Raw genomic sequence first — 12,811 nt, 5'->3', positions numbered from 1 at the left:
CAAACAGTCCCATAAAAGAGATGGGGATGGGAACATCCATCCCCACAAAGTTTTCACCCCTACAACTCCTTACAATCTCAACATGAAACAGCAACCCCCCCCCCGAAAAATGGCGAAAATCCCCTAAACCCTACACCCACTTTTCACATGCTCCCCACCATTACAAAGTGCCAGCACCCCAGTTCCCAAACATTGTCCGCTCAGTTCTCTCCCAGTTTATGCTTCTTAATGAAGTCTTCAGCCACTTCTCGGGTCTCGCAATAATACCCCTGGCCTCCGAACAGCACCCATATTTTCGCCGAGTAAGCACCCCAAACCTGATCTGCCACCGCTACAGCACTGCCATGGCCTTGTTGAAACCTGCCCACCACTTTGCCAACTCTGCTCCGATGTCCTGATAAATTTGGTCTTTATTCCCCTCTCAGTCGCAGGAACCCTTCTCCCTGGTCCATCGTAGAATTTTCTCTTTCTCCACAAATTTATGGAGTCCCACGATCACCGCCCGCGGCGGCTCCCCAGCTCTTGCCTTCTGCCTCGGGAGCCTATGCGCTCGGTCCACTTCAGACGCCTTATCTAGCACCCCGTCTGCCACCAGCCCCACAGCATCTTCAAGACGTACATTGTGGCACTAACGCCTTCCACTCCTTCAGGCAGGCCCACTATTCGCAGGTTCTGCCATCTCGAGGTATTCTCTGGTTCCTCCACCTTTGCCCACAACGTTTTATAGAGGTCTCCTAGGAGCCCCATCTCCGCCTCCAGAGCCACCACGCGATCACTGTAATCCGAGATCACTACTTCGATCTCACAAATCTGTGACCCCTGCACCTCCAACACCTCTCCATCCATTCCAGAGAACTGTTCAGGGGTGCCACAGTTTCTGTAATGGCCTTTGTGCAATCTTCACTCATTTCTTTCCTCTGTCTATGGAATTCCTCCTTGATGAAAGTGATCAGCTCCTGTATCTGAGGTCTTCCAGTCTGCATCAGCCCTTCCCCCGCCTGCATGTTTAAAGAGGCTGTTGCTGCAGCACAAAATTGTTCCAACTTTTCAGCCAAATCACCCACTGTTTTCTGCAGGGTCTGGTAGCCAGCAGACATACCACTCCCGGGGTAAACTACTCGTCTAACATTCACCTACGCCATTTCATCAAAATTCCACCTAGTTCTGTGTAAAAAGAGCTCTTTTCTGTGACTTTAAGCAGGAGCAGCTCTCTATATGACCATTCACTCCATGGTCACAACCGGAAGTCCAGCAATTAAGAAATCTGTGGCATTAGTATTATCTGTGAAAGCATTAAGAGACTTTGTGTAGTTTTTAACCATCCCCCAACTTCCTCCTGCAGGCATGATCTGTTGCCAATGCTGCTTAATTTCACTTTCAAGACATTAGATGTCATCCCACCCTCTGCACCCAAATCTCCATTCCTTCTTTGGGGCTTGATTTTCCTCGCCGGCTCTCCTTGCTGGCCTCCCCTGCACAAACTAAATGATATAAAATACTGTGACCTTTTGCGTTGGGCTCATATCCCCATTACCTCTGACCCTAATAAGCTGTAGCTGCTCTCAACATACAAACAAATTAAACTGGAGATCCTCATCCTCAACTTCAAATTCTTTCATAGTCCCCATCTGTGATCTACAGCTGTATATGTCTGCAAGTACTCTGCACTTTGATCTATACCTTCATGCTCAATCTCTTCATTCCACACTCTGATCACTCATTGAGCTACTTTCCCCCCATCCCGGTGGAATTTCTGCACACACACACGTGCGCACACGCCCCGGATCCAAAATCTCCATGTCCCTGCACTTCACAGATAGGGCGTCAGGTGCCTGTAATTTGATGTACTTTGTCTTTGCTAGTGTCCATTGTTTGTTTCATAATTCTATAAATATGCAGTTTTTCAGCCTTATGGTTTTAATGTTATTTCCCGTCATGTCTGTGTGTCAGCAAGTACATGTCATCGTGGACAACGCTTTGAAACTGTATAGTGAAGATAAAACTGGAATGGTGGATTTTGCTTTAGAATCTGGTGGTAAGTAGTTGCCTTTTCTGGGGGAAGGGGCGGGGGTGAAAAATAACACAAAAAAACTTATGAACAAAAAATAAAGCACCTGATACTGATCTTGTGTGGGAACAAGAATAGGCTGTGAGAAGTCAGACATAAATGCTTTTGTTTTCCATTTTCTGTGCAGTGTTTCAGTTTGCGTTTTGAGTTATGTGGTAGTATGACTAGGGGTATTGCGGTACCTGGGAGTGTGAGCTGCCATTGGTGCAGAGGACTCGCTGCCCATTGGCCCAGGTATGTCATGTGCCTCTCAGCCGATTGGCTGAGGAAGGTAGCTCCGCCTATGAGGCGGGGTATAAGAACCCGTATTCCCCGGCAGTCAGCCATTCTTCTGTACGTCTGCTGCCGGGTCCACTTCTTGCGTATTAAAGCCTATCGTTCGGACTTTATCTACGTTTCGTGTCCATTGATTGAGCAACAAGTTAACCGTGTGATCTGTGTTTCTTCCATGCAAATTAATTTTTCATCTACATTGGAGAAGATGATGGGTATTATAGAAATTTGCATTCTTGCTAAACAGTCTAATAATATAGATTGTTTCCAATAAGCCTTAATGCTCTGATCTGGCTACAAACCTCTTATAATCTGCCTTTGCAAAGTTTATTTACTGGATTTGTGATATGCTATCAAACCCTGTTTCTGCAAATTTAGTTATAATTAATAGTGATCAAGCAAAGAAATTAATCAATTACTGAAGTTCAGTGCATCTGAACATGCAAATGAAAAAGCCAGATCTGTTCTTCTTAACCGTCATAATTTCTGGATGCAGAGTCAAGTTCTGTATTTCATATTCTGTTTTGTCTCTGGCCATATGCCTGAACAGTAGGTTTTACAGTTACATAAGGTAACAAGATGAATTGTTTTCACCTAATTTCATATCAAAATTTTTGATAGGTGCTTATTAATAGCCCAGGTTTCTTTCAACCTCCAGCTTGCCAGATAAGACAAACAGCACTTCTCACAAGTTCAGTTACAGGTTACAGTGGTGTACAAAAATTTCACACTACAGGAATCCATCTAGTCCACATTTTCTGGGCTTACTTACAATGAATGAACTATTAAATCAACATAAGCTCAGAGTGACATGACCAATTTGCATGATTGTCACTTACATAAAGAATAGACCATTTTCTTCTGATTGAAGGAATTAACAATTAAACCCTTTCATGAAACAATCCTGCTCAATAAATGTTTGTCTGAAATTGAAGCCAGTAAATCCATAGGTGTTTGTGGCCGACTCCTTGGATAAAGCTTGCTATGCTTGGGCAGTAATATAAATCGGGCAAAGGAGTTAACTGCTTGTTGTGGTTTAAGCTTTTGAATAATTTATTGGGAACTCTTCTGGCAAGGTGATCTATTGGCAAAAGAAATTGATGCATCACTTTGATTCCATTTAGTCTGTACAATTTTGCTATGAAAGCAAATGATTTGTCATCAGATGTAACTTGAATCAATCTAGTAATTTGACCTGTGCAGAGGATGGGACGTGAGCATTGCAAAAGAGACCAGATTGCTTGTGCAGTGTTCATAATCTATTTTAGAGAAGCCCCAATCATAAAATAGTAACAGCAGCGATAAGTTGAGAATGTTGCAGGTTTTTTCTGCAGTGCCACGTAACATGGCATACTGCTGCATGACACCTGTGGAGCAGGTGTCGCTTCCCAAGTGGTACATTCAGATCGCTTTAAAATTTGAATGTTTTGAATAGTGACTCAATGATTCGGAAGGCCACGGATAAATTTGTTCAACAGGAAGTGGAAGTAGCTGCAAATACACTCAGCTGAGAATTTACTGATATTTGCACTTTGCTGGGGACCGATATATTAAGAAGTGAATGAACCAGTAACATTATTTTGAGTTAGTAACTTGGCAATTGCGTTATAGGGATTGGGAGGATCTTCTGCAAGCTGCTTGACCATGTTGTATGATAAATACATTTAATATCTTGCTAACTCGCAGTGTGCCATTGAACTGTATCGTGTGGTATAGATGACCTGACCACCATCCAGTCATAAGATATTTTCCTATCGTACCCATTTAAAAATCAAATAGAATAGAAGTTGGTCTCTAGTGGAGGGCACAAATGGCAGCAGGTTGGCAGTCCATTAGATCCAGCAGCTAACTTTTAATTCCACTGACCAGTAGAATCAGCTGTTTTCTCCCATCAACAAAGGTGAATTTGTACCCCAATTAACGAACTGTAACGCACCTGAACAGGTTTCACCAAAAGGATAAAAGCCATCCTCTTTGTGACCATGGTGCACTATGGCCGTTGACGAGGTTCACCACACAAACCTTCTCCAGTGCGCCTTTTTTTTTCCACCTCAATTGTTCAAATCTGAATACAGATGTTGGGTTCCACTCATCGCTAGCAGTGATTTCCAGTCGCCCTTCTGCACCATTACCTTGCATCCTCATCCTCCTGTCTCCTGCCACGTCCACAACATTCCCAATGTCTTGTGCCAATATTATGTTTTAGTCCTGGGGTTAGTTACCATATAATTGGCAGCAACAAACTCTACCTCTCCAGCATCTCTTGAATTCCTCTGTTACGAGATAGCTTCCCCAACGTGAAGTCTTTAAGCTGCAGTTTTCTCCAGTTAAATATAGGGAAGGTGGAAGCATCATCTTTGGCCCCAAAATCTATGCCCTTGCAACTGATTACATTCCTGTCCGCAAGCATTGTATTGGCCTGAAACATAACATTCCCAACTTCAGTGTCCACTTCGGAACCCATGTTGTTCAACTCCACCCAAAGCTTGTTCCAACTTCTACTAAAACCCTCATCCATGTCACTGTCACCTCCAGAGACTATTCCAAAGCTCTCCTGGCTCGCCCTCCCCTTCTTCCTTTACCCACTATAAACCTCTGCTCATCCAAAACTCCGCTCCTATGTGCTCGCAGCTTGACTGATGCTAAATTTTACACACTACTTCAAATTTGAAATTGACGGATTGGGTGTGATGCGCCAGCTTAGTTGGCCCATTTGAGATCTTCAGTGCTTCTTGGACAAACAATAGTTAGGAGGGTTGGAGTTTTCCAATCCTTCCCAAAAATCACTTGTACTATAGGATTCCCCATCGATTACTACATCTGTCTTCATATTTCCAGGTGGCAGCATCTTGAGCACTCGTTGTTCTGAAACTTATGAAACTGCAACAGCTGTGATGAGCCTTTTTGGAGTTCCACTTTGGTATTTCTCTCAGTCTCCTAGAGTGGTGATTCAGGTAGGTAGATTGAAAAATAATTCACAAGTCTTCCTTAAAATAACTTGTATAGGATATGAATGGCATTATTCCAACATGTTGAGGTGAGTAGCATAGATAACCTTAGGAAGCTAAATAAGCATATGGGTGTTGTATGTAGATGAGTATCATAAATGACCTTTGACAGAAAGCTGGGAAGAGGTTGTGTGGAGGGTAAACACTACCACCCGCCAGTGTGGCTGAATGACTTGTATCTGTCAGTAAATTGTATGTAATGCTCCAAAATGAGATATTGGCTCAATTGTTCAACAGCAGACTTGAGAAACACAGAGCTCCTAATGTGTACACGCATGAGATTAGAGTGCTCCATCTAGTTTTTTTAAACCTCCTTTATCTGCATTGTGCCTTCAAAAGAACCATCCTCCTGGAGTTTTGATTCTGTGCCCCTGTTCACCGGGAGTCATTTCTCAGGCTCACTTGCAAAACGCCAGAAAAAAAAAATTTTGCACACCCGGAATGTCTGTAACTAAGCAAACAATTCTAACGACTGTCTATACTGGATTAAATTGAACCATAAATGAGTGATAGGAAAGCTTAGTTGTTGGAACATAAGCAAAATTGATTCTATCAATTTTGTTGTAAAGGTTGTAATACACCTTTCTGCTCCAAAGGAAGTGTCTTTAGAACACGTACATATAATTATTTTCTATCCAATCGGTCCTTTTTTTTTATTGTGTTGGGGATTCTTTCCACTTCAAGATGGTTTACTCTGAGGTAATTGACACTTGTATAAGTATCGATTCATTTATTTACTCGACTGTGTGAGAGTTTCTTGATTGAAGCCACTTCATTGTGTGGCAATTGAAAAGGTAGGTTTTTTTTTGCAAGTTTATTTTCAGATCAAAGGCCACTGATGTCCAATAGGAAGCAAGTTGACTAGATCAACAGCACCACAACAAAGCTCAGTCTTCACTTTCAGGATCCTGTCAATGTGTTTTCATTCTGGGTTTAATAACTTGCCATTTGTAGTATTGCATAACTTGCAGAAGCCATCCTTTCAGCCCAAACCGGCTCATGGCGGTATTTATGCTCCAAACAAACCTCCTCCTACCAGTCTTCATCTACATCTGTCTGCGTATTCTTCGATTCCTTTCTCCCTCACGTGTTCATCTATCTTCCCCTTAAGTGCACTTATGCAATCCACCTCTAAGTAGATTCGCAAGTATTAGGCAGAGGTATTTTTATATAACACCCCCACCTGAAATGAAATGAAAATGAAAATTGTTTATTGTCACGAGTAGGCTTCAATGAGGTTACTGTGAAAAGCCCCTAGTTGCCACATTCCGGCGCCTGTCCGGGGAGGCTGGTACGGGAATCGAACCGTGCTGCTGGCCTGCTTGCAAAGCCAGCGATTTAGCCGAGTGAGCTAAACCAGCCCCTCTGCTGACTACAGTGGGGGTAGATCAAATCACAGAGCAGTACAAATCCAGGCTCAGGGAAGATTTGAATATCCATTCTCAAAAGTCTGCCTGAAATGCGCCCTGAACATCATGAGCAGGAGTAGACCATAAGACCCCCGCCCCCAGCCTGCTCCACCATTCAGTGCGATCAAAGCTGATCTTTGGCTTCAGCTTCACTTTCTCGTTCGCTCCCCATATCCCTTGATTCCCTGAGACCAAAAATCTGTCTCGGTTTTGAAGATGTTTCAACAATGAACAACCACAACCCTTGGAAGTATTCATCTCAATGGGCCGAATGGCCTCCTTCTGCACTGTAAATTCTATGATTCTCTCCCATTAGTGAAGAAATGTTTCCTCATCTCAGTCCTAAATGATTGGCCCCTTACCCTGATATTGTACCCCAAGTTTCAGATTCCCCAGCAAGGTGAAAGAACCGCTGTGTCTGCCTGTCGAGCTGTCTCAGAATCTTGTATGTTTCAATGAGATCACCTCATTCTTCTATAAACCCAGTTTATTCAACGACTGCTCTGTGAATCGCAAATATGCATGCTAACGTATCTTGGGGATGCTTTATTTTGCTGTGTGATCCTTTACTTAGCTGAATTTTCTATCACTTTTGCACATGCATTCTCTTAGTCATTTCATTCCTACTTTGAATTATTCCCCCTTGGCATTTGTCCCCAAACCAGTAGCAACCTCTTCACAATATTTGTGTCCTTGTTCCCCCTGGTGGCGGAACCCATAGCATGCTTCAATTTTGTTTTCGCCACTGCCTGAGATAGTTTTCAAATTATGCTTTTTACATGCAGCTCTGCACTGTGGGGTTCCGGGTCCTGCATAGGAAGAACCAGGATGACTCAATGGTTTTGAAAATACTATGTCTCTATATTTTGTATATAGAAATAGGACACACGTATTTAAGCTCACTTCCACATTGCAAGTGCTCCGTTTTTCACATTGCCAGCGGTTTTTGATTATAACGAGTGGCACAAAGCTAATCATTTGCCACCCAAGGTGGGCGTAAATAACTCTCTCTAGTCACTGACCAGGCTGTTGCTTGACTCTAACTATACACATACTAAATAAATGGTGCTTAGTAATGATTTTAATGCACCAATGAAGGAACTAATTAGGATGTGTGCTGGATCATTGCCACTGGGCTGCCTAATTCCAGGCAAATCCTGTTTTCCCAGGCCTCTTAATTCCCCAGCTAGATTATGGTTAGCACTGTTGCTTCTCAGTGCGAGGGAACTGGGTTCAAGTCCGGACCTCTCCCTGTGTCTGCATGGGTTTCCTCCGGGTGCTCCGGTTTCCTCCCTTAAAACTATGTGCGTGTGGGTCTCTGTGGCACAGTAGGGAGTGCTGTTGCCTCTCCTCTGAATTGCACAGTTCTGGTTTCCTGTCCCATACCAGATATTGAGCATAAAAATCTACGCTGATTGCACTCCAGTGCATTGCTGAGGGAGTGCAGCACTTCTTGTTCAGATGAAGCATTAAGCCAAGATTCATCTATCTTCTCGGGTGGATGTAAAGATCTTGAAATGAATGAAAATCGCTTATTGTCACGAGTAGGCTTCAATGAAGTTACTGTGAAAAGCCCCTAGTCGCCACATTCCGGCGCCTGTCCGGGGAGACTGGTACGGGAATCGAACCGTGCTGCTGGCCTGCTTGGTCTGCTTTAAAAGCCAGCGATTTAGCCTTGTGAGCTAAACCAGCCCCTGTTGAGCTAAACCAGCCCCTGTTGCAGCACTATTTTAAAGAATAGGGAAGTTATCCCCAGTATTGTGGCCAATATTTATTCCTTGGTCAACATCAAGAACGTTAATCCATTGTCACCCAAGTTACGCTTAAATAACTCCCATCTAGTCACTGACCAGGTGGTTGCTAGACTCTGACTGTGCGCACACTAAATAAATAAATAATGACCTCATTATCTGATGATTATCACATTTCTGTTTGAGGAAGGTCACTTTGTAAAACAAATAGCTGCTGTATTTCCTACATTACAACAGTGACAACACTACTAGTACTTCATTGATTATAAAGCACTTAAGCCATCTGGTAGTAGTGAAAAGCACTAGTGTGCTTAACTTCTCGGATTCACCTTTCAGATGGTGTATCCTGGCTGCAGTTTGAAAGCTGTGGCAGCGCAACCTCATGGGCTGTCTTTGTTTCTGTATTTCCCTTCCAAACAGATTCAATCTCCATGTCCAGAACAGCATCCTAACCAATTTGTGCTCCATATATAATATTGCAAAGATATCAAAGAACAAAGAAAATTGCAGCACAGGAACAGGCCCTTCGGCCCTCCCAGCCTGCACCAATCCAGATCCTTTATCTAAACCTGTTACCTATTTTCCAAGGATCTACTTCCCTCTGTTCCCCGCCCGTTCATATATCTGTCTAGATGCATCTTAAATGATGCTATCGTGCCCGCCTCTACCACCTCCGCTGGCAAAGCATTCCAGGCACCCACCACCCTATGCGTAAAAAAAAAAACTTTCCACGCACATCTCCCTTAAATTTTCCCCCACTCACCTTGAAATTATGACCCCTTGTAATTGACACCCCCACTCTTGGAAAAAGCTTGTTGCTATCCACCCTGTCCATACCCCTCATGATTTTGTAGACCTCACTCAGGTCCCTCCTCAACCTCCGACTTTCCAACAAAAACAATCCTAATCTACTCAACCTTTCTTCATAGCTAGCACCCTCCATGCCAGGCAACATCCTGGTGAACCTCCTCTGCATCCTCTCTAAAGCATCCACATCCTTCTGGTAATATGGCGACCAGAACTGCACGCAGTATTCCAAATGTGGCCTAACCAAAGTCCTGTACAACTGTAACATGACCTGCCGACTCTTGTACTCAATACCCCGTCCGATGAAGGCAAGTATGCTGTATGCCTTCTTGACCACTCTATCGACCTGCGTTGCCACCTTCAGGGTACAATGGACCTGAACGCCCAGATCTCTCTACATCAATTTTCCCCAGGACTCTTCCATTGACCATATAGTCTGCTCTTGAATTAGATCTTCCAAAATGCATCACCTCGCATTTGCCTGGATTGAACTCCATCTGCCATTTCTCTGCCCAACTCTCCAATTTTACTGTATTCTCTGACAGTCCCCCTCACTACCTGCAACTCCACCGATCTTAGTATCATCTGCAAACTTGCTAATCAGACCACCTATACCTTCGTCCAGATAATTTATGTACATCACAAACAACAGTGGTCCGAGCACGGATCCCTGTGGAACGCCACTAGTCACCTTTCTCCATTTTGAGACACTCCCACCACTACCCTGTCTCCTGTTGCCCAGCCAATTCTTTATCCATCTAGCTAGTACACCCTGAACCCCATGCGACTTCACTTTTTCCATCAACCTGCCATTGGAAACTTTATCAAACACCTTACTGAAGTCCATGTATATGACATCTACAGCCCTTCCCTCATCAATTAACTTTGTCACTTCCTCAAAGAATTCTATTAGGTTTGTAAGACATGACCTTCCCAGCACAAAACCATGCTGCCTATCACTAAGTCTATTTTCTTCCAAATGTGAATAGATCCTATCCCTCAGTATCTTCTCCAACAGTTTGCCTACCACTGACGTCAAGCTCACAGGTCTATCATTTCCTGGATTATCCCTGCTACTCTTAAACAAAGGGACAACATTAGCAATTCTCCAGTCCTCTGGGACCTCACCCATGCTCAAGGACGCTGCAAAGATATCTGTTAAGGCCCCAGCTATTTCGTCCCTCGCTTCCCTCAGTAACTTGGGATAGATCCCATCCGGATCTGGGGACTTGTCCACCTTAATGCCTTTTAGAATACCCAAAACTTCCCCCTTCCTTATGCCAACTTGACCTAGAGTATTTAAACATCCATCCCTAACCTCAACATCCGTCATGTCCCTCTCCTTGGTGAATACAGATGCAAAGTACTCATTAAGAATCTCACCCATTTCCTCTGACTCCACACATAAATTCCCTCTTTTGTCTTTGAGTGGGCCAATCCTTTCTCTAGTTACCCTCTTGCTCCTTATATACGAATAAAAGGCTTTGGGATTTTCCTTAACCCTGTTAGCCAAAGATATTTCATGACCCCTTTTAGCCCTCTTTGTTGCGTGTTTGAGATTTGTCCTACTTTCCCGATATTCCTCCAAAGCTTCATAGGTTTTAGGTTGCCTCGATCTTATGTATGTTTCCTTTTTCATTTTAGCTAGTCTCACAATTCCACCCGTTATCCATGGTTCCCTAATCTTGCCATTTCTATCCCTCATTTTCTTATTTTAAAAAATATTTTTATTCAAAATTTTCACCAATTTCAACTCAACACTCCAAACAGAAAAAGAAGTAAAGCATAAAACAAGCAAAGATTATACATGGGATTTCCAACAAAATACAATAGCCCCCATTTAACAAATAAACACGCCAGTAAGGAAAACGCCCCACTAATCTAAACCAAAAAGAGAAAAGCCAACGGCCAACCCCCCCCCCCCCCTCCCCCCCGGTTGCTGCTGCTGTTGACCTCCACCTAACGTTCCGCTAGAAAGTCTAGGAACGGTTGCCACCGCCTGGAGAACCTCTGCACAGACCCTCGCAAGGCAAACTTTATCCTTTCCAGCTTGAACCCTGCCATATTGTTAATCCAAGCTTCCACGCTTGGGGGCTTCGCATCCCTCCACATTAGTAGGATCCTCCGCCGGGCTACCAGGGACACAAAGGCCAGAACACCGGCCTCTTTCGGCTCCTGCACTCCCGGCTTGTCCGATACCCCAAATAATGCTATCCCCTAGCTCGGCTTGACCCGGGTGTTCACCACTTTGGACATAGTCCTTGCAAAGCCCCTCCAGCGCCAGGCACATCCAAAACATATGGGCGTGGTTAGCTGGGCTCCCCGAGCATCTCGCACACCTGTCCTCCACCCCAAAAAACATACTCATCCTTGCCCCCCGTCATATGCGCCCTATGAACAACTTTGAACTGTATTAGGCTGAGCCTGGTGCAAGAGGAGGAGGAATTAACCCCACTCAGGGCATCAGCCCACAGATCCTCATCCAGCTCCTCCCCGAGCTCCTCCTCCCACTTGCCCTTTAACTCCTCCACCGAGGCTTCCTCCACTTCCTGCAGTTCCTGATAAATCACCGAGACCTTCCCTTCTCCAACCCATATGCCTGAAATCACCCTGTCCTGAATCCTTCGTGCTGGGAGCAGCGGAAATTCCCTCAACTGTCGTCTCACAAACGCCCTCCCTTGCATGTACCTAAAAGCATTCCCGAGAGGGAACCCAAATTTCTCCTCTAACGCCCCTAGGCTCGCAAACGTCCCATCGATAAATAGGTTCCCCCATTCTTTTAATCCCTGCCCGATGCCAGCTCAGAAACCCCCATCCATCCTACCCGGAACGAACCTGTGGTTCTCCTGTATCGGGGACCAGACCGAGGCTCCCACCTCACCACATGTGAGCCGCCTCCACTGCCCCCAAATCTTCAGAGTCGCCGCCACCACCGGACTCTTGGTGTACCTTGTCGGCGGGAGCGGCACGGTGCCGTCACCAGCGCCCCCAGACTCGTACCCACACAAGACGCCACCTCTAGCCTCTTCCACGCCGTCCCCTCCATTACCCACTTGCGGATCATCGCTATATTAGCTGCCCAATAATAGCCACTTGATTCGGCACCGCCAGCCCCCCTCTGTCCCTGCTACGCTCCAAAAACTCCCTCTTCACCTTCGGGGTCTTATTCGCTCATACGAATCCCATAATACTCCTGCTTACCCGTTTAAAAAAAAAAAAAAAGCCTTGGGGATTAGGATGGGCAGGCACTGGAACACAAACAGGAACCTCGGGAGGACCGTCATCTTTTTTTAACGAACAATTTTATTGAGGTAGTTTTTGGCATTGTAAACCGTTACAGACATCAACCGAAAGAAAGGCAAAAATATGCAAACATCGGCGTACATTCAATACTTCAATCGTAACATACTGCACAAGCCTACTCCTCTCCCACCGGCACTACCCGCCAATTTATCCCTCCTACTCTACTCTAACCTCTATTTTCTCTTCTCTCCC

General features: G+C 44.7%; 1 protein-coding gene and 1 long non-coding RNA gene across 11 annotated transcripts in view; one reads left to right on the top strand and one right to left on the bottom strand.

The window, feature by feature from the left end:
- LOC119978241 overlaps positions 1–12,811 on the bottom strand; it is a 67,405-nt gene that overhangs the window by 20,780 nt on the left and 33,814 nt on the right. The window lies entirely within an intron of this gene.
- Positions 1–12,811, top strand: part of LOC119978238 (SUN domain-containing protein 1-like) — a 90,566-nt gene that overhangs the window by 67,607 nt on the left and 10,148 nt on the right. For all 10 annotated transcript variants that reach the window (XM_038819710.1, XM_038819704.1, XM_038819706.1 and 7 more), the window contains 2 exons: positions 1,951–2,035; positions 5,180–5,295. In XM_038819710.1, the coding sequence (XP_038675638.1) occupies positions 1,951–2,035; positions 5,180–5,295 (201 nt within the window). The remainder of the gene's footprint in view (positions 1–1,950; positions 2,036–5,179; positions 5,296–12,811) is intronic.

The sequence above is a fragment of the Scyliorhinus canicula genome, chromosome 15 (genome assembly GCF_902713615.1).
Source record: "Scyliorhinus canicula chromosome 15, sScyCan1.1, whole genome shotgun sequence".
In the NCBI taxonomy this organism is placed as follows: Eukaryota; Metazoa; Chordata; class Chondrichthyes; order Carcharhiniformes; family Scyliorhinidae; genus Scyliorhinus; species Scyliorhinus canicula.
This window is presented reverse-complemented; position numbering and strand designations above follow the sequence as displayed.